At 41.7% G+C, this 21,942-nt stretch overlaps 1 protein-coding gene and 2 long non-coding RNA genes across 9 annotated transcripts; 2 read left to right on the top strand and 1 right to left on the bottom strand.

The window, feature by feature from the left end:
• Positions 1 to 4,636: 4,636 nt before the first annotated feature.
• Positions 4,637 to 7,232, top strand: LOC139584534 (uncharacterized). Its single transcript, XR_011676777.1, has 3 exons — positions 4,637 to 4,761; positions 5,768 to 5,879; positions 6,454 to 7,232. It is a non-coding gene; the product is annotated as an uncharacterized lncRNA (long non-coding RNA).
• Positions 6,925 to 10,590, bottom strand: LOC139584533 (uncharacterized). Of its 2 annotated transcripts, XR_011676776.1 has the most exons (6): positions 10,454 to 10,590; positions 10,160 to 10,289; positions 9,228 to 10,002; positions 8,289 to 8,872; positions 7,822 to 7,933; positions 6,925 to 7,016 (listed from the first exon to the last, which is right to left on the bottom strand). It is a non-coding gene; the product is annotated as an uncharacterized lncRNA (long non-coding RNA). The 2 variants fall into 2 exon arrangements; XR_011676775.1 differs by lacking the exons at positions 6,925 to 7,016; positions 7,822 to 7,933; positions 8,289 to 8,872; positions 9,228 to 10,002 and having other exon boundaries at positions 10,099 to 10,289.
• glsl (glutaminase like) lies at positions 10,242 to 21,608 on the top strand. Of its 6 annotated transcripts, none has more exons than XM_071416511.1 (22): positions 10,415 to 10,553; positions 11,594 to 11,705; positions 13,049 to 13,149; positions 14,475 to 14,542; positions 15,309 to 15,408; positions 15,675 to 15,816; positions 15,926 to 15,992; positions 16,106 to 16,218; positions 16,998 to 17,127; positions 17,299 to 17,360; positions 17,511 to 17,674; positions 17,887 to 17,945; positions 18,044 to 18,088; positions 18,220 to 18,278; positions 18,449 to 18,515; positions 18,656 to 18,706; positions 18,791 to 18,967; positions 19,977 to 20,108; positions 20,217 to 20,309; positions 20,776 to 20,837; positions 20,980 to 21,120; positions 21,385 to 21,608. In XM_071416511.1, the coding sequence occupies exons 2-22, from the start codon at positions 11,659 to 11,661 to the stop codon at positions 21,479 to 21,481; spliced, it is 1,977 nt and encodes a 658-aa protein (XP_071272612.1). In that variant the 5' UTR covers positions 10,415 to 10,553; positions 11,594 to 11,658; the 3' UTR covers positions 21,482 to 21,608. The 6 variants fall into 6 exon arrangements, with proteins under 6 accessions (XP_071272614.1, XP_071272612.1, XP_071272609.1 ...); XM_071416508.1 differs by having other exon boundaries at positions 17,296 to 17,360; XM_071416509.1 differs by having other exon boundaries at positions 10,416 to 10,553; positions 11,597 to 11,705; positions 17,296 to 17,360.
• The last annotated feature ends 334 nt before the right edge of the window (positions 21,609 to 21,942 follow it).

Here is a 21,942-nt window from a genome sequence, read left to right as displayed (position 1 = left end):
AAGAATAGTGATGAAGATGTGAGGAGAAAAGTAGGTTTCCAGAAGTACAAGAGAATAGGCAGTTGTCTGCATTTCTTAGCATACTCCGTGGAGTCAAATCCTTAAATGCACATTTTATGTTTCTCTTAAACTGATAGTGTGTATTAATCTGACATTTGTATCGATGACCTCCTTTGTAATCCCCTCCACCCATCCCGACCACCCGAACCACCCAACCACTCACCTTATTTGAACTCTTTTGTACCTACCTCTACAGGCCTGCCATCATTGGTCAGTAATTGAGCTCTGAAGCCCCCTCTGCCACCGGCAGAGCAGGAGAGGCCTGTCACCACATCTCCCCAGCCCTGACTCAGTGTGGGCATGACAGTGATCATGGACACTCAAAGAGGAAGGTGTGAATATCTCAAAAATGATCCTGTACTCTTACATTATCTTTACCAGTTATGTTCTTATTGCTTAACCATGCCCTCCTGTGGTGGATGAAATACATTATTTTCTTCCAGGGCTGCTGATGTTCTCTTTGACAGCTTTGCCTCTGATGGGAGAGTCGGCATGAACCCGTTTTGAGGTAGCTAGTAATTGCTATTGCTAGAGACCTGAACAAGAAGCAGAATCCACACAGATAAACTACAATGACAAACAAACAATATATTTATACTACATTCTCTTCCTCCATAGACAGTGTGGAGCTCAGGCCTACACAGATTCGACCCCAGAATCAAGAACTGCTACTTCCGTATGAAGAAACTGAAGGATCATATACTGCACATGTAGCCCCATGGGATGTCTTGTTTCACGTGCTGAGCTACCCTAATGCCACCATTGATTCTGTGTTGGCGTGAGACTTAAACCATGACGTCCCCTTTCATATTTACATATAGATTCCTCCAAGTGAGGGAAAATATCATACAACAGTACACAAAGACAGAATTTGTCTTTGCTTTATGTGTTTGCAAAGGTTATTAGGAAAAAAGGAATGGCACATCTGAACAATACATTAAATTACCTAGTAGTAAATTTCAATCTATGAGTTGCAGTAGATCTCAAGCATGGTTACTCATCATGTAAGGCTGACTCGTTGCATAATGTAATATATCCCTCGCACATTAAATACTTTTTAAAAGTTCCAGCACATGATTTTAGGACTAAAATATGAAATTCATCTCACCCCATGGCCATCTCTCTCTTCCACTCACCTAGCTCTCCTCTTTCCCGTCATGCATTAGTCACGTTAAATTTGCTTTGCTCTCTGTCTGGACAGGGCAAAGCGTTCTGTCTCAAGGCTTAATGCTGACACACATCTCTCCCTTCAGTTGCAGCAATTCTTTCCAGACAACACAATCCTGACAGCAACAGCAATGAAAACTTTTCACAGTCAGAGGTCTTGGTATCAGGCATTAACATAGCACTCTGCATTGGTTAAATTCATCCTGCTAAGTAGCGGTGCAGGTCATTAAGGTCAAATAGTAAAGTTTGGGACCAGTTGCCAGGTTTTTAGCTACTTACATGGAATGGCTCACTGATAGTAATCCATGATAATCAACTATTTCAATAAGCAATTCTCTACGGCTGGCCATGCTTTCCACCTGGCTACCCCAACCCCGTGTCACGCCTGCTCCCGCTCTTCCTCCCAGGCACTCGTGGGCGCCAGGTTGCCCTGCATTACTCACTCCTGCCATCACGCGCTTCAGCGATATTGGACTCGCCTGGACTCACTCAATCACCCGTTTATTACCTCCCCTATATTTGTCAGTTCCCCAGCTCTGTTCCCCGCGGCTGCATTGTTTGTCATATGTCCGTGTTACTGTGCTGACGCTGTTCCTGTCTTGTTCTATGTCGTTTCCCGAATAAATGTCTGACTCCCCGTACCTGCTTCTCCTGTCCGGCGTCAGTCCTTACAGAATGCAGCAGCCATCACACGAAGCATTGGGGAGTACTGTTGTTCCGGTTGGTGGTGACATCGGTCCTGGGTCGCCGCCGATGGAACCGGTGGTGCCTAGCCAGCTTCCACGCCCTAGCTGGCTCGAGAGGTTTCCTTACCCCGGTTGGCTCGGAAGGCGCCCATCCCACGTCGGGCTTCAGCCGGATTGTCAGGTCTTGTTCGCCCAGCCGGCCCATGAGTTTTCTTGTTTTGTTGGTGACGTCGGGCTTGGATTCCACCGCCAATGAAACCAGGTGTGCCTAAGCCAGCTCGTCGGGCTTCCACGTCCTAGCTGGCTCGAGAGGTTTCCTTGCCTCGGTTGGCTCGGCAGGTTCCCATCCCAAGTCATGTTCCGCTGGATCATCGGGCTTCCACGCCGCAGCAGGATCGACAGGCGTTCATGCCTCAGCTGGATCGTCAGGCTCCTATGCCTCATCCGGCTCACCAGGCTCCCACGCCCCTGCCGGTTCGTGGGGAGTTTACCCCCAGCCGGCTTGCCTAGCGCCCATATCTTGGCCGTCTCGCCCTGGTGGGACGCCGGGTGGCGCCCCTAGAGGGGGAGGGGGTACTGTCACGCCTGCTCCCGCTCTTCCCGGCTGCCCTGCATTACGCACTCTTGCCACCATAATTTACGTACACCTGCCTTCCTCGTCATGCGCTTTAGCAATATTGGACTCACTCAATCACCTGTTTATTACCTCCCCTATATTTGTCAGTTCCCCAGCTCTGTTCCCCGCGGCTGCATTGTTTGTCATATGTCCATGTACCCGTTTACTGACGCTGTTCCTGTCTTGTTCTATGTCGTTTCCTGAATAAATGTCTGACTCCCAGTACCTACTTCACCTGTCCGGCATCGGTCCTTACACCCCGGCCAACAGCTCTGCATCCCCCGCAGCAACTGGTCCAATGCCATACAACACTCCTTCCGTGGCCTCCAACTGCTCTTAAATGCTAGTAAAACTAAATGCATGCTCTTCAACCGATCACTGCCTGCACCCGGCCGCCCAACTAGCATCACTACTCTGGACTACAAATACCTAGATGTCTGGCTAGACTGTAAACTCTCCTTCCAGACTCATATTAAGCATCTCCAATCCAAAATTAAATCTAGAATCGGCTTCCTATTTCGCAACAAAGCCTCCTTTACTCAAGCTGCCAAACATACCCTCGTAAAACTGACTATCCTACTGATTCTTGACTTCGGCGATGTCATTTACAAAATAGCCTCCAACACTATACTCAGAAAATTGGAAGCGGTCTATCACAGTGCCATCCGTTTTGTCACCAAAGCCCCATATACTACCCATCACTGCGACCTGTATGCTCTCGTTGGCTGGTCCTCGCTACATATTCGTCGCCAAACCCACTGACTCCAGGTCATCTATAAGTCTTTGCTAGGTAAAGCTCCGCCTTATCTCAGCTCACTGGTCACCATAGCAACACCCAACCGTAGCAGGTGCTCCAGTAGGTATATTTCACTGGTCATCCCCAAAGCCGACACCTAGTTTGGCCGCCTTTCCTTCCAGTTCTCTGCTGCTAATGACTGGAACGCATTGCAAAAGTCACTGAAGTTGGAGACTTATATCTCCCTCACTAACTTTAAGTATCAGCTGTCAGAGCAGGTTTCCGATCGCTACAGATGTACACAGCCCATCTGTAAATAGCCCATCCAACTACCTACCTCATCCCATATTTGTTTTTCTGTTCTTTTGCACACCAGTATTTCTACTTGCACATCCTCATCTGCACATCTATCACTCGAGTGTTAATTGCTAAATTGTAATTACATTGCCACTATGGCCTATTTATTGCCTCCTTACTTAATTTGCACACACTGTATACAGATTTTTCTATTGTGTTATTGACTGTATGTTTGTTTATCCCATGTGTAGCTCTGTGTTGTTGTTTTTGTCACACTGCTTTGCTTTATCTTGGCCAGGTCGCAGTTGTAAATGAGAACTTGTTCTCAACTGGCCTACCTGGTTAAATAAAGGTGAAATAAAAAAATAGTATGACAGGGCGACTTAAGAGGCTAGAGGACTAGAGAGTTCTGGAGATTAAGGAATATTGAAATTATACAATACAACATAATACTGAGTACCACTCTCCATATTTTCAAGCATAGTGGTGGCTGCATCATGTTATGGGTATGCTTGTAATCGTAAAGGACTGGGGAGTTTTTCATGATAAAAAAGAAACGGAATGGAGCTAAGCACAGGCAAAATCTTAGAGGACAACCTGGCTCAGTCTGCTTTCCACCAGACACTGTCAGATTAATTCACCTTTCAGCAGAACAGTAACCTAAAACACAATCCAGGTGTGGAAAACTTTGAGAGACATACTCAGACTCACAGCTGTAATGTCTGCCAAAGGTGCTTCTACAAAGTATTGACTCAAGGGTGTGAATACTTATGTAAATTAGATATTTATACTATATATTTTATTTCTAAAAACATGTTTCCACTTTGTCATTATGGGGTATTGTGTGTAGATGGGTGAGAAAAAACATATGTTTAATACATTTTGAATTCAACCTGTAACACAACAAAATGTGGAATAAGTCAAAGTCAATACCATTACAGAGTCACAGAGCATTGCTGAGATAGCTGAGTGTGATGTTTACCTATAGTGCAGGGCTACACAGGTATTTAGAGTTTCAAATGTTACAAGGAAATGGAGCTGGGAAATCTGTTAAGTCGCTTAATCATTGATTAACCTTCCTGAACATTCTAAATCCCCCAATTGTTTTTGCCCAGTGAATGCTTAAATGGACATGGACACTAGCAAACTACACTGGGGACATCAAGAATATAATCTTGGACAGTATCAGCTCAAGCACAGTGAGTGTAATTTCTTTCCTTTGATACCTAGTGATATTACCAACTGCCTGAAGCTGTTTTAGCACAGTGGTTAGAGGTTCAAATAATTAATGTCTCTTAATACTTTATCTTTCTAAAAATTTACTGTTTTGTAATACTGTACTGTAGGTTTGTAAACTTTGCAAATAGATGACCTGTCTTTTATTGACCGAATCAGTCTTTTTCAAGTGTTCTGATTTGCAATGCCTTTTCTACTGAGAGTATATGAAAGAATCTCGCCACTCACGTATTAATACCACTTGAAACGAAGTGCAGCTCTTATGTAGTTTGTTTATAACCACCTCCCACCCCAACGTCCCAAAGCACGTCCTGGTCCACTTCCTGCTTTGCCAGCAGAGAGCAGTGTTTGAGAGCAAACACGGGAAAGTCCCTACCAGTCACCATCTCCACTGTAGCCTTCTACATAATCAGAAATTATAGAAGAGAAGGTGAGTCGCACAGTTACGTGATGTGAATCTACAACCTCTTACCGACCACTCTGAGGATGATAGTTTAGGGACTATTCCAAACTGGGTCTTTTTGGCAATCACTCATACAGTAGGACCACCAATCAGTCTTCAGGCTATTTTGGAGTCCAACCCACTGCCAGCAATCATCCAAAAAATAACGCCACCCATCCTGCCGTGGCTGTCAGGAGGTCATAGGCTGGACACACTGACAATCACACGCACCTATGAGGAGCAGCTCTTAATGGGCTTTCCTTTCAGCAGCAAAGGTATTCATGGATTGAATTCTTTTGAAAGAAATCTGATCTATCATTAGTTGAAACCTGCTCTGAATGTTACAGCAGGTCATTTGTATGGTGACCTCATATGTATACGTTTGTCATATAGCCTTTTACCACAAATAGTGAGAACTTTGCATTTGAAAATATGTAACCTATACATCTATTCTGTTTAGCATGGAGTCCAAAAGAATGCAGATTTAGTCTCCGAGAACTTATTCATTATGTGTTGTTGTTATGCAGGAATCCTCTCCAGACACACTCCTCTGGTGCTGCCCATGTATATGAAGGAGGTGCGTATTGCACTGGCAGAGGGGTCGATGAGCTGGGCCTCAGGAACATTTTATCTTTCAAGGTACACCGCAGCACTCTGCATGAAAAAAATATTGTTACATTACACCTCCCTTTGGTGAGTGACCACATACCTCACCTTAGAACGTGATGGTGGTTGACAATTTACTAAGTGTGGATCAGCAATAGCATCAGTACACCACACTACAGCAGACCCAGAGGAGTCTCACAGGGATTTGTACTCGGTCCTCTTGTAAAAACATCTGATTTCCCATATAATGTACAAGAAGACTTCTATTCAGGTTCGGTGTGAGTGTGGCACAGTTGAAGAGCCTGGGACTAAACTGGTTTACTCAATTTTAGAGAAATTGAGTTTGCCATTTAGCCATATTAATGAAGCAAAAATGTATGCAGGATGCTGCATAGGAGTCTGTCTCCTTGCATTTGAGAAATCAGAAATTAAATATGGAGGGGACCAAGTACAAATCCCCGTGGGACTCCTGTAGTGTGGTATCAGAACATACATTGTTTGTGACCTCACCATTCTTTTTAGCGATGTTGTAGCACATAAATATCCTAATTTGGCAAATGACAGATGTGAATGTTCAAAATAACTAAAACCTAGTCTGCCTCTGCAGATATCACCGTTTTCAATTAGAGTTGATTGAAAAGGGTCACGAATAAATGGAGGGGAAGCCAATCTACATGTACATAAGCCTGAAGATCCAGGGTGATGAAATCAACCTCTACCAGCACCTTGATTTTGAGACAACCGAGCCTCCTACTTTACAGAGAAAAGCAGCAAGACCCCCACCTCTACCCCCTAAACCACAATATTTACAAATAGCTAGACACAAACTTCCACCACTTTCTCCATCATTGGAGAACAATTCCCAGTCCTACTCTGGCGGCTCATGGCACCCACTCTTCTGCTCCTTAGCAGAGGTGCCCTCTAATCTACGGATCCTGAATGTGGCACAGGTGTGCTCCAGCCTGCGACTGCTCAACTTGGGCTAGTACTGCCAGGCCTTTGAGAGGGAGAAGATTGACGGGACGTGTTGAACACAGTGGAGCCCAGCATGATGAGGAAGACCCTGGGTAGGAAGTACCTGCACGTGGGAAAGCTGCTCCGCTTCTAACATGGCTGGAGGCCCTTACTTGGGTCCTTTGGAGCTGAGCAGGTTGGGTAGTAACGGATTACCTGTAATGGGGATATACAATCAGATTATAAAAATTACAGGGGCAATCTGGGAACCAAAAAGCAATAAAGCGGTCATCCTGCCACTTTTTGGTAACCAGCTGCATACATAAAAGGACATTTTGGAAAAATGTATTGCATATTTTATGTTAGGCTAAGTACCATTTACATTAGTAATGGTTGAAATGTCATTCAAAATAAAGGTTACTTTTGGAGTAATTCCTGCTGGGAAGCAAACATTCATCCACACAGCATGATAAAAAGCACAGGTTTCAGGCTTACTGCCTTATCCCGCTGTCACACCACAGGGCCGGTGGAGTCACAGACGTCATTGACATTTTCATTTCCATTGCCAAATCTCTCATTTCATTTACCACAACTACAGCAATTCGATACAGAAATAAATACCCACATGCTGTCCAAGAAAATAAACATAACATACGTTTTAGGGGCAACAAAAGCATGAAAAAAAAGGCTAAATGATCTAAGATATTTGCTAAAAAATATACCTCAGATACCTCATGAGTTGAAGGTAGATGGCCTGAAAAGGTGGGAACTTGGGAGAACTTTTTCAGTATGAAAATAATACATCAATAACAATCATATCAGTAACCATGCCTGAGGCAAAACTCATTGTGATTGATATTTTACTTTTAAAAAACAATGTCACAGATGATGAGACAGCAAATTATTTCTGAGGAAGCCTCAGTAAACAAGGGTTCTTTAATGTAACGAGGTGTAACGAGGTGTAATGTAACATGTAACACAATGTAACAATATTTTTTTCATGCAGAGTGCTGCGGTGTACCTTGAAAGATAAAATGTTCCTGAGGCCCAGCTCATCGACCCCTCTGCCAGTGCAATACGCACCTCCTTCATATACATGGGCAGCACCAGAGGAGTGTGTCTGGAGAGGATTCCTGCATAACAACAACACATAATGAATAAGTTCTCGGAGACTAAAAGTTAAAATCCTTGTAGAATGCTTGACTATAGTGCATGTCACAAATTTTGCATTCATTGGTGTATGTGTAACAGTTTAACTTTACGTCCGTCCCCTCGCCCCGACCCGGGCGCGAACCAGGGACCCTCTGCACACATCAACAACTGACACCCACGAAACATCGTTACCCATCGCTCCACAAAAGCTGCGGCCCTTGCAGAGCAAGGGGAACTACTACTTCAAGGTCTCAGAGCAAGTGACGTCACCGATTGAAAGGCTATTAGCGCGCCCCACTGCTAACTAGCTTGCCATTTCACATCCGTTACACTCACCTCCCTTTCGACCTCCTCCTTTTCCGCAGCAACCAGTGATCCGGGTCAACAGCATCAATGTAACAGTATAACTTTATGGCGTCCCCTCGCGAACCAGGGACCCTCTGCACACATCAACAACAGTTGATGAAAAAAAAGGCTAAATGATCTAAGATATTTGCTAAAAAATATACCTCAGATACCTCATGAGTTGAAGGTAGATGGCCTGAAAAGGTGGGAACTTGGGAGAACTTTTTCAGTATGAAAATAATACATCAATAACAATCATATCAGTAACCATGCCTGAGGCAAAACTCATTGTGATTGATATTTTACTTTTAAAAAACAATGTCACAGATGATGAGACAGCAAATTATTTCTGAGGAAGCCTCAGTAAACAAGGGTTCTTTAATGTAACGAGGTGTAACGAGGTGTAATGTAACATGTAACACAATGTAACAATATTTTTTTCATGCAGAGTGCTGCGGTGTACCTTGAAAGATAAAATGTTCCTGAGGCCCAGCTCATCGACCCCTCTGCCAGTGCAATACGCACCTCCTTCATATACATGGGCAGCACCAGAGGAGTGTGTCTGGAGAGGATTCCTGCATAACAACAACACATAATGAATAAGTTCTCGGAGACTAAAAGTTAAAATCCTTGTAGAATGCTTGACTATAGTGCATGTCACAAATTTTGCATTCATTGGTGTATGTGTAACAGTTTAACTTTACGTCCGTCCCCTCGCCCCGACCCGGGCGCGAACCAGGGACCCTCTGCACACATCAACAACTGACACCCACGAAACATCGTTACCCATCGCTCCACAAAAGCTGCGGCCCTTGCAGAGCAAGGGGAACTACTACTTCAAGGTCTCAGAGCAAGTGACGTCACCGATTGAAAGGCTATTAGCGCGCCCCACTGCTAACTAGCTTGCCATTTCACATCCGTTACACTCACCTCCCTTTCGACCTCCTCCTTTTCCGCAGCAACCAGTGATCCGGGTCAACAGCATCAATGTAACAGTATAACTTTATGGCGTCCCCTCGCGAACCAGGGACCCTCTGCACACATCAACAACAGTCACCCACGAAGCATCGTTACCCATTGCTCCACAAAAGCCGCGGCCCTTGCAGAGCAAGGGGAACTACTACTTCAAGGTCTCAGAGCAAGTGACGTCACCGATTGAAAGGCTATTAGCGCGCACCACCGCTAACTAGCTAGCCATTTCACATCCGTTACATATGTATCAGCTGATGCAAACAAATGTCCCCTTTGGGGATTAATTAAGTAGGCTACTATATTATCTGAGCTGTTTTCCATAGATGTCTAAAATCAACCAATACTGTAAAGGTGCATAGGACCTGAACTAAAAAGTCCTCCATGATGTCATAGAGAAAGAAGCCTCTTGCTTTAACCTGTCTAACCCCTGCTCTGGAATTAGTGTCACCTTGACAATATTCTCAGTATCTTGAGCCTTGCAGAGAGGCATAAGGACATGATGAAACATTTTAGTTTAAATTCCTGAAACTGTTCTGTTATTGGCAACACAGTATATAAACACGCATCATGAAGCATCCAGAGATGTCCATTCACAGCTCTCAAACCTTGTCCAAAACGACTTCGCTTCTCCTCAACTCCAGCACCTTGGAGAGATACCAAACAAGCTCCGCATTGGCCTGCCCATCAGTTGGCGGTGCGGCAATAGCGACACCTACTGCCACTATAGACACAACTAGGAAGGAACATATTCGACATTAGCTACGTAAAATAAATAAATAAATAAAACATTTTTGGGGGGGGTAAAAAACAACAACAACTAAATACTCAATTAGTCTTTACTAGCGGAGTTTATTTTGCCATTAGTGTTCCGCATACAAAAAAGTGTACACCTGCAATCGCGTTCAGTTCAGATTCAGGCTTCGCGTGCACTGAAATTGGCACCACGTTGTTCTTGTCTCGAGCTACTTGCCCAGAAGACGAAGGTGTCTGCGACGGCTTCTATAGGCCTACAGTTAAATTCTGCGGAAAGGAGAGGAGCACAACATGTTTAGAACGTACAGTAATACTGTTAGTAAGTAGCCATTGGTATGCATGAAAATTATTTGAGTAAATTATCTTAACTAAACCTCTGGCTGGCTAGTAAAGCTATAGCCTACATGGTGCTTGTTTTAGGACAGCCCTACCGTTTTGGTCTTTTCGGGCATTGTATGCTTTCCAGCGTATTTTCTTGCTGCAAAAGGTCCCTCAAACTGATGTGATGATGGGGACAGTCTTCGACAGAAGGTGAGAGACATGGTTTTGGATAAAGTAACGTTATCTAAAATGGAACACCTTAAATAATGGTGTCCGGGTTAAACAAAGAGAACGGGGTTGTCCGTGACAATTGAAAATACAGTGCATTCTTTGATCAATCTCCTGTAACTTCAAGGCACAGTTGGTCAAAAAATGTAAACACAGCTAACGTTGCAACACTTGTCTCATTCGGTGTCAACTCTGCGCCTTATCTGCGCATGTTTTCAAATCATGAACTGCATCAACTGTATCAGCCTCCATTCAAGTTGCTCTTAATTATTTTGCTTGGGTTGGGTAGTTAATTTAGTGTAATTTATTTTAAAGTGCAAACTAACTAAATGGTTTCTTGTTTTTTGTAAAGACAGTCAGAATATTAATTACACAATTATCCCACATAACATATGCTTACTTGTTATGTTTAGTGTACTTCAACATGTTCTGTATCACTTAATGGGAAGAACTGAAAGGGGACCCACTGAGAAAGTGGGTGGGATATCTTAATTCAGAAGGAATAAACAGAGTTTGAACATGCTAAAACACCTTGAAATTTAAGGGTTGTGTAGTGTAGCTACATAATAACTTAATTCATAAGCCACAACACATGCATGAGCAGTACACAACACAAGCATTTATGAAATAGGCTACCTATAAACTGCTGCAGTATAATAACATACTGTGATGAAACTTGCAGGTTCTGAAGTAAGCATTTTGTAAATGCAGTCCTTATGTGCCCCTTAAATTTCAAGGTGTTTCAGCATGTTCAAACTCTATAATGTTAACCCATCTCACCCCCCAAAAAACCTATGACTGCCTTTCCTTGCAGTTGAGTGGTTCATAATTCCTTCTGAATTAAGATATCCCACCCACTTTCTCAGTGGGTCCCCTTTCAGTTCTTCCCATTCATTCAGAAACTTCAGAGCAAGCCGCATAACACACAGAACACACACTCACACACAGAGCTGGAGCAGGAGCAGGGAGACTCTCAAATGTGTTTTATCCCTACATGAGCTACCCTGTTGCATTTGTCTCAGAAGTTGACAAAAGACATTGACAAAATAATTGTGGACCAAGTATCCAGTGAAAGTCTCATCCCTCAATGGAAAAAACTTCAAGCCAAGACACAGAGGATAATCCTTATCTATGGTAAGAAGAACTAATATTTCACCACTTTGGGATTCTATATAGTCAGATGTTAGGAAAGGCAGAAGGGTCGTTCAACCAATTCGGTGCCTTTTGAGAAATGGAACTTGGTCCCCCAAAAATGTTTGATTTAACCTAATTCAAACATTCTGTCATAAAGGCACATGTTCAAAATCGTCAAAATACATGTTTTACCATCTGAATCAACGTTGTTTCCAAGTCATTTGAATTAAATGATGTTGAACCAATGTGAAATAGATGTTGAATTGGCGTCTGTGCCCAGTGGGTATTAAGTGCCAAAGAAAGTAACAGGGTTGACGATTTAATCTTAAATCAGCCCTAAATCCCCTTGTGACAGGGGGAATGGAAGATTATTGTGCGCAACAGTGAGTGGCAATTAAATCCAAGCTTCACCAAAAAAATGTAATTGCTAAAACATTTGTAGCCTGTCTATCAATGTTATGGTCGACCCGTTCAGTTTTCCAACCCAAAACACCAGAAAATGTCCAAAAAGAGGAGAACCAGTTCACCTTCACTATGATTTGACTATTAGCTGTTCAATGTTTCTTTATTCAGATTCTCCATGTGGTCTATATTAAAGGGCACTTTTTAAAAATATATTAGGCTTTTACATTTTTTTCAAAAGGATGCAAAAGGCACCCATTTTGTGGAATGACCCAATAGCTTACATATTTACCATTTTATAAATGTTCTAGTCATAGGAAAACTGGTACATTTTCATGTCTCATCTGAGCATCTTGTTTGCTGCAAGTTCCATGAATGTTATCATGAGACGTGGCATTGCAGTGGGGTTAACAGAAGGCCAGGCTGCCCACACCAAAGACAACCTGCAACCCAGGTGCTGCTTTAAGTGGAGATGCTGATGATAGCTCACCATGTCATAACTCCCCTACATAGAGACGGACATTCCACTTATTCCCCACATCATGACTAGACTTGTCTTAGTGGAGTTCTAAGGACATAATGCATTTAGAACAGGGTTAGTCAGGCACAACATTTGTTTAAAACTTGGTTTTGAACCAAGTTAATGGTTTGATTTGATTTTGATGTTTATTTTGATCACCATTAGCTGTTCTGTTACAATCACTTCTACTCTTCCTGGTGTCCACAAACTGTGTGCTATTCAAGGGTTTTCATTGTCCTTCACTTGATCCATTAATGACAAACTGTCAATCATTTGCTTGTTTCATTTGGTTGTGACACTTTGTTGTCTTACCTATTGAAAGAGACCATGTAATTTGGTTGCCAAGATTAACAATCATATTGTTTGACAGAAATGTACAACGTTATATGACCATCTATTCTGAAATCTTTTGTTTTTCCAGTTTCCAAAGAACCCCTTCCCTAAGACGCAAATGGAGGAAACGGTATGGAGGTTTGGACGGCAACAAATTACTGGAGCCAAATAAGGAGGAGGACATGAGAGGTAGGCTACATTGCAGGGACGTCTAATTGTGGGTATGAGACTGTTTCAGCGATGTTAACGATGTGGGTTTTTCCCCCCTGTGATTTTTGGCCTATGGGGCTTTTTATTGTGGGTGTTGCCTCAAAGTGCTATAATAAGGAGCTGAGTGGGATGGTGAAACTGAGGAAGATCTACTCTAACCAGACGTCGGTCATTAAAACAGAGCATGTGGACTGTTGTAGGGCCGACAACATGCGAGGAAAAGAAGGAGACAAAATCAAGTCCAGATGTGTTGATGTGGATCTGGTTGTTTATCTGACAAAACAGTAAAATAATTTCCACACAAAAGCCAGTCAAAGTCCATGAGTGTATTTATTATAACTTGTCTTATTAAAGAAATGAACATGCAACAGTGTATTTAACCTTTATATGCATGCATGACTGATATTTTCACAACCCACATGTTATACAGATGCTTGTAATAGTGTTCTCAGGCTACTCCTCTCTACCCCATTCTTGGCTCAGGGGAAATGCTGTCTGCATTCCTCTGTCTGGGATGTTCCAGTCAAACAGTATAGACATAAACTCCAGTAAACAAGATACTGGAGACAAAAACTACAAATATGTTTATTCAAAGTTTGTGTGTAGTTTTTATTGCTCACGTTTTGATGAGCAATAGCCAATGTTCCCAAACGCTGTGTTAAGATATGAAATTGTACTAGATATGTCAGAATTGCTGATGTCAAACAGTATACTTGGAATGGCATTTATACTGCTCTTGTCTGTGTGGTAACATAATGAGTGTTTCACTTCTCTTCTCAAGAGTAAAACTTAAAAATAAAACCATTTAACCCTGTCTACTGTTGTTGGTATGTGCGGTGTGGTTAAGTTTTTTTTTAAATGTTGTGGTTTGAGAGTTATTTCAGGAAGGGACTTGACCGGATGTTAAATATTGTTAAATGTTTTATTATTGTCAACTTCTGTGAGCAAGAACTTATAGTGAGTCAGGAAAATGCTGCTGTTTGTAGCTTAAAGTGGACTCTGACAGGAAACAACTTTATAGTATCACATTACATTCAGGGCTGTTTGCATTTACACAATTTACACAATGCACATTTAATCATAATTTTGGGATACTATTATCATCGTCTTTGTTACAAAATTCTCCTCAACTCTTGTTGTGATAATAATAGACTATTCTGTGCTTTGTAAACTTTTTTTGGAACCCTAAAAACATGGCTAATAAGATCAACAAATGTAATTTGGATTAAACTACACATGGATTAAACTAAACACCCTTGATTTTGTCATTCATGTCCTTTTCTTTGTAATTTGTTTTGCTTTAGAAAATGACGTGATGACAGAGGCCCATGAAGAGAGGAATCCTTTGCCAGTGAAAGGGGCTGAGAGCCAGGTACGTGCTGTGTCCTGCCTGAATCTGACACACAAACAACACGCCGATATCACTATTTCACACAACACACCCCTGAGTCACCCTAATACACCCACCTCACTAGATCAAAGTGGGGGAGTTACCCACACTTTTGTCAAATAAGCCAAAGCAGCAAGATTTCTGCATTGTCAGGGTCTTATTGGAAGGTGGCCAGCTAAGGCATGGAATAAATCAAAGCAGAGGTTATTCAGAATCAAATTACAGTCTTTAATCTGAACAGTAAAATAAAGGGAGGATGAAGTGCTGCTTTCATGAAAAAGTACAGTAGATGGATGTTTTTTCAGCTTCTAAATAGAGTCAATGTCGGTGCAGAAGCAGAGGCCATTTAGAAACCCCAGTAGTAGTAAAAAGTAATCGCTCCATGCTTTGTCACTGCTGAAGCCCCCACACTGCCTTGGAAAGTTAACAATAAAAATGTACTTCACTAAAGAGCACCTGTGATTACTGAAAACATTAAAGGGATGTCTGGGGACAGTCAAATGAGGCTCGAAATGTCCATCCGATATGTGTGAATTTGAATATAGTAAAATGTGGATATTTTATGTTGACTCACTGACGTTGAATTTCTTACCTTGTCACAGTTTGGCATAGATAATGTCTTATAGCTTTGATTGAGGGTAAAATGGCTTATGTTGTGGCTAAACTCAAATATAACCAGTCTATAACTGCAGAATGCCACTTCCTGCTCTCTCAAAATTTGTTTGTTTGTTGTTTTTCATTTCCTAAGGATACGGCTTCATCAGGGAATGTTCCATGTCCCATGCCAAGAAATTCCTTTCAGTGCCAGTCTCAGAGACCTGTCAACTTAGTGAGCCCTGGATCAACAGGTAAGGATAGTGATGAAGGTGTGAGGAGAAAAGTAGGTTTCCACTTCACATGTGAAGTGGAAGTACAAGAGACTATGCAGTTGTCTGCATTTCTTAGCATAACCCGCATAGTCAAATCCTCAAATACACAATACAGTCCATTTTATGTATCTCTTAAACTGATAGTGTCTATAGAAAATCAAAGGTATTAATCTCACATTTGTAACCCCCACCCGAACCACCCAACCACTAACCTCATTTGTACTCTTTTGTACCTATCTCTACAGGCCTGCCATCATTAGTTAGTAATGGAGCTCTGAGGCCCCCTCTGCCCCAGGCAGAGCAGGAGAGGCCTGTCACCACATCTCCCCAGCCCTGGCTCAGTGTGGGCAGGACAGAGACCATGCAGGGACACTCAAAGAGGAGGGCGTGAGTATTTCACAAATTATCCTGTACTCTTACATTGTCTTTACCAGTTATGTTCTTATTGCTTAACCATGCCCTCCTGTGGTGGATGAAATACATTATTTTCTTCCAGGGCTGCTGATGTTCTCTTTGACAGCTTTGCCTCTGATGAGAGAGTCTGCATGAACCAGTTTTTTGAGGTAGCTAGTAATTGCTATTGCCAGAGAGACTTGAACAAGAAGCAGCATCCACACAGATAAACTACAATGACAAACAAAGAAAAAAATGTATACTACATTCTCTTCCTCCATAGACAGTGTGGAGCTCAGGCCTACACAGATCCGACCCCAGAATCAAGGACTGCTACTTCCATATGAGGAAACTGCAGGATGAGGATGGAACAGTAGACAGGAACACCTTTCAGAGGTGAGGTTAGAACTGCATTGCAATCATAGTTACTGGCCTACCGTGACGGAAAAGGATGGTTCCTCCACACAGAAAAGCCCTTTTTAACACTGGTTAAGATACTATGGGTCCAATTGCAACAAAACTCACATTTACAATTTAAAACAAAACAGCATGTGCAGAGTTGGGCAAATAGAGCCTTATAGAGCAGTGATATTCAAACTTTTTCAGCGTGGACCCCATTTCCTTCGCCAGCATTTCCGGGGACTCCATTTTTTTCCCACCAGAAATTCTGCCCACCCTATCCCACCCCAAATCTAATGACACCACCTTAAAATCATTACATTTTGATTTTCACATCAACAAATAATTTTAAATTCAATATATTTTCATCTCTTATCAAAATTAAGAAAACCAATAAATACATTTAGTCAATAAAAAATGTTTTCTTCAAATTATCTTTCTCAAAAATGTTTCTATATTGTCCCATAAAATAATCTGTACTCTTAATATTTGGTTCCCCACTTAAAAAAGTAAATAAATATATATACTCGATTTTTGTTTTATTTACCGGCCCCACTGCAATTTGCCCCTTACTTTGAATACACCCTGCTATAGATAATGGAGACGTACACTTATGTTAAAAATACATACATTAGCCCAATCATGGACAGAACCAAAATACATAATCAACTACATTAGAGGAGCTGTTAGTCAGTCCAATTAAACTGGTTGTGTTTCTTGATCACGTTATGAAAGTGACTCTGATAAACAAGGTGTTATTTGAATTTCCCCCTAAGGTGTGTTACAGGCTTTGTGTCCCTCATTCTGAAAGCTCTACAGGGAAGGTTTGTCATCCCCGACTTTGCCACCTTCACCGACGAAACTCAAAAGTTGTTCATGAAATGTAAACAGCTGTCTTCAGTCAAGGTGAGGTACAATTTCATCTGGTGTTTTGAAGCCATGCTTCAAGAATGTGCCCCAAATTACTTTAGTCATGCAATAAAATGCTACCTTTGATATTGTAGGAAATGAAAACTTCTCTTGGCGTGGGTATGTGCTAAAACAATGCCTAAACAAACTAATTGTTTGTCTCAGCAGGAGAAGGATAGTAGAGACAGTGCAAAATGGGGAGTCTCAGTCTGTACGGTTGATGGTCAGAGGTATCGTAAAACCAATGTCAATATGTTTTATGTCATCAACATCACTGGGGACTATATAGAGCAGTCCTTTTAATTTGATTAACAAGACCATCGGAGAATCCTTTTTTTGGATGTTAATCCTCTTGTCCTGCCTTGTCTGTGGTCTTTTAGGCTGTCTTTAGGCGACTGGGCCGAATCCTGTGTTCTGGGGGAAGTATCCTGGCCTCTGGTTTATGGCATTGCAATAGACCAGCTCGGAGTGGACAACGTGCACAGATATGTGGGCATGGAAGAGTTCTCAAAATATGACTCTCCTTTCACCCTCACCAAACAAGGTACAGTAAAACACGTATCTACTTATTTCTGCTTGCAAGACTTTGGGTATTACAGCCATGGAGCCATGAAGTCCACTTATATGCAATCCAGTAAGCAAAGTATTTTGTATTATTATTTTATGTAACCTTTATTTAAGTATGCATGGCTTGTGATGTTAATAGAGTCCTTGGGATGCGTTTTTTAATCATGTAAAAACAAATATTTTACACAGGAGTTCCTCACAGTCCGCTCATTGAGACAGGCGCCATTATTACCACATCTTTGTTACAGGTAATATACACACACTCCCTCACCAATGGCTTTTTGCATTAAAATATAATGCCAACATTTTCAAGTGATGTTAAATGAAATTTGATGTTTTTGTACAGTTGGCTGCCAGTCTTGGTGCAGAGGAGGAGGAAAAGTATGAATCTGTAAGTAAGGCAGAAGGCAAAAAAAATATGTTTTTAATCCTTATGTTTATGTTTACAATATATATATTTTTTAACTTTCAAGTCACAAATACTATGGTGTGACCAATGCCATCTTTATGTCATCTCCGCAGGTCTTGAATGCTGTCAAAAGACTTTGCAATAAGGAACATGCAAACTTAAACTGCACAAGGTATTTAGCAATTTATGGAATTTATTTATATATTTTACAAACAAACTAACTTGTTAACAATAGATTGATTATTGCCGAAGTTTAATATCTCTCGTTCTTAGCAATTTGCTAAATTTTTGTATTGATGTCTTTTTTTGTCCCTGCTGACCTGTCATGTCTGTCTGTCATAGTTACCAGAGCTTGAGAAAGGACAGCATCAGACTTCATGCCTTATCTTTTTACCTTCAAGAAAAGAAAGTAAGTAATTTCTTCCACGTCAAACTTTTAAATACAATAATAGGTAGTAATACAAATGTTTTTTTGTGAACACTTGATAGATGTAATTCTCTATTCTTACTGTTTTAGCCCTGAAAATGTTCACTATCTTATTTTGGCAGTGCTTTCCGGAGACCGTTGACATAAATGCCACGTTGGATTTAATGCTGCAGGTAAATGTTTGACCATTTCATTTCCATAGTTAGATACTTTGATATAGATTGAAATGTTTCTGATGCATTTTTATTGTGTGTCAGTGTGCCTCCACAGAGGTCACGTGCGAATCAGGGGCCGCCATGGCTGCCTCGTTAGCCAATGGGGGGCTCTGCCCTCTGTCAGGTGACCAGGTGCTGTCGCCCTCGGCTACAAAGAGTATGCTCTCCATGATGCAAGTGGCGGGAATGAACGACTACTCCAGAATATTCAATTTTAAGGTTGGTTTGTTTGCATTCTCAAAACAATCATTGAAATTCCAGGTGGTGGGTACATCACCGGGGCCAAGCTTCCTGCCATCCAGGACCTATATACTAGGCGCTGTCAGAGGAAGGCATGAAAAATTGTCAACGACTCCAGTCACCCAAGTTATAGACTGTTCTTTCTGCTACCGCACGGCAAGCGGTACCAGAGCGCCAAGTCTAGGTCCAAAAGGCTCCTAAACAGCCTACCCCCAAGCCATAAGACCGCTGAACAATTAATCAAATGACCACCTGGACTATTTACATTGACCCCCCCCCCCCCCCCCGGACTAACCTGTACCCCGGCACTTTGACTCGGTACTGGTACCCCCTGTATATAGCCTCGTTATTGTTATTTTATTGTGTTACTTTTTATGACAGTTTTTAGTTTATTTTGTAAATATTTTATTCACTATTTTTCTTGAACTGCATTGTTGGTTAAGGGCTTGTAAGTAAGCATTTCACTGTAAGGTCTACACCTGTTGTATTCGGTGCATGTGACAAATACAATTTGATTTGGTGCTAGGGTCTGGTGTAGTGGTAACATAAATTCCCCGGTCCCACTACTCAGTTTTTGTGCTGTATCTTTCTTTGCTGTACATTTATGTTAACTTCTGTCACGAGAGTATTAGACGAGAAAATACACTACACGTGTCATAGGCTTGAAGCAGTGAGATGAAAGAGCATTTTTGGGCAAGTAAAGCAAATTTAGCCATTCATTTAATCTCATACTTTCTTCTTGTCTTACTTATGTATTTTAATTAATGCTTTGAAACCTCCCATTGGCAGGAGCTTACCGGAACTGAGTACCGGCACCTCAAATGTTCTCCTGCTTGAGCTCCTGCACCTCTTAACAAATATTAGTTCAAAAGTATTGTGGCACTCATGCACCTAAATATAAACAGTACCGGCACCCAAAATGAGTACCGGTACCTATTTCAGTCCAGGTTAAGCACTGGTTAATGATAATCAATGTTATGTTTTGCAGACGTCTGCACCAGCCAAGTCCAGTAAATCAGGAGTTATGCTGGCAGTTGTCCCAGGAGTTCTAGGCCTGCTGTGCTGGTCACCTGACCTAGATTCCTTTGGAAACTGCTGGAAGGCTGTACACTTCTGTGAGGTTGTGAAACCATCACAACTCTCTAATTAACAATTTCCTTTTATAGCATAATTGTGGTTTGTTCTTCCTTGCTTTTCATTGATTTATTTCATTTTGTTTGTTTTTAAGGAACTCATATCAACATTCCAGCTACACAGTTTTGACATTCGAACACCATTCAGACAGGTGCTTACATACAGGCAATGGAAAGCAGAGTCTGAGGTCAGTATTTGAGGCCATCTACACAACAACACTTTGCATCTGTAAGAGCTGTTTGAAAAAGAAAGCATGAAATGTAGTCTGTTTTCGTGGGATGGAGCTTTGGCATTTCCATGGTGAGGCAACCATGCGGCAAATTAGTTAATATACCAATTAAAAAGAGAGTTCTAAACCCCTCTGTCAATAACAGCTAGTTTTCATTTTTCCCATCTCGTTAGACCACTCCCAGCCATCTCCAGTTAGACCACTCCCAGCCAGTCCTAGCAAAGCTATTTTTGTATATTTTTTTACCATTTTAATTGAAAACAATCACAGTAAGGTAATTAATTGTTACGTATAAATTATTTGATATTGAGATAAAAATGCCTGCATTGGACCTTTTAACGATGAATCAAACTCACTATCGCAGGGATATTTGAGAAATTAAGTGTTTTTCTTTTTTTCTTTCTACATCCTTCTTATTTGACAGGGTTATCAGATCATGAACATCTTACTGGCTGCCTTCAAAGGTGACATACAATCCTTGCGAAGGTAGGGTTGCCCTAACTAGAATGTATTTTTCTCGCATACATTAGAACATAAAAAAATTAAATTGATACGCCATGAGACACTGTATTTTTAAAAACATTATAATCTTCTAAATGTACACACTTGATCATCTGTTTCTTGCCAGGTACTTCCTGTCTGGGGCTGACGTGAATGCCGTGGACTACGACGGGAGGTCCGCTCTGCATGTGGCTGCCTCCGAGGGTCACTCTGAGGTCATCCGGTTCCTGGTGGAGAACACAGGCACCAACTACTCCCTCAAGGACAGGTAAAAACTAAGAAGGCTGCATCTCAATAGTTCAATTGCTACCTCCCTATGTCTTCTGCCGTGAGCTGAAAAGGCAGGACAGGTGAAAGCTAGAGTGCTACACGATGGACCTATACTAGGAATCTGGTTTTACCTGTCCAGTTCTTTCACCAGTGCAGATGAGGGAAAGGACACGAGGAGTGAAAGCTCCCATAGGCTATTGAGGCTTTAAGTTTATACAGCAGACTTATAACCTCACACTTTTGTGGCATGTTCTCTTGATAGATGGGGTAACACACCCATGCAGGAGGCTATGAGACACAGCCATGGACCTGCAGCCCAACTACTCAAGAAATATGAAGAGCAGCCAGTGACTCCGTGAGCAGTAAAGGCACATACAGGATCAACGGTTGGCGCTAAACAGACGTTTGTCTCTCAATTATTTTCCAATACATGTGGAAATGTGTTGTAATTCCTATATGTTAATAAACTTTCTATGATGTAAAACAGCTGCAGCCTTTAGGGTGTTTTGTTTTCCTTTTTCCTGGTAGTTAATTTATGTAATTGGTTGACTAGATAATCCACATTAATTCGTTTTAATCGTTGAATATACAGTAGCAGCCTATAGGCCTACCTTTTTATAGGCTAATTAGGCCACCTGACATGCACCACAATAGCATATTTTGTAAAACAATTAAATGTACTTATAGGCTTTAACAGTCATTTTGTTCCACTTGATTTTTTTGTGTAAATGTTACTGCTTTGTTTTATGCCTTATGCAACGTAAACGTCGGCACTTTAATGTACATCAACCAGAAGCTCTCAACCAATCGTGTTCGAGGA

Source organism: Salvelinus alpinus, chromosome 9, assembly GCF_045679555.1.
Source record: "Salvelinus alpinus chromosome 9, SLU_Salpinus.1, whole genome shotgun sequence".
Taxonomy (NCBI): domain Eukaryota; kingdom Metazoa; phylum Chordata; class Actinopteri; order Salmoniformes; family Salmonidae; genus Salvelinus; species Salvelinus alpinus.
Note: the sequence above shows the minus strand (reverse complement) of the source record. Positions and strands in the feature narration are given on the sequence as shown.

Bases quoted from the DNA above. Each gene is read 5' to 3' on its own strand.
- glsl (XM_071416508.1), top strand. From the start codon at position 11,659: ATGGAAAAAACTTCAAGCCAAGACACAGAGGATAATCCTTATCTATG. The intron at 15,993-16,105 runs GTAGCTAGTAAT...CTTCCTCCATAG, and splicing joins GCATGAACCAGTTTTTTGAG to ACAGTGTGGAGCTCAGGCCT. The intron at 18,089-18,219 runs GTAAGTAAGGCA...TCATCTCCGCAG, and splicing joins AGGAGGAAAAGTATGAATCT to GTCTTGAATGCTGTCAAAAG.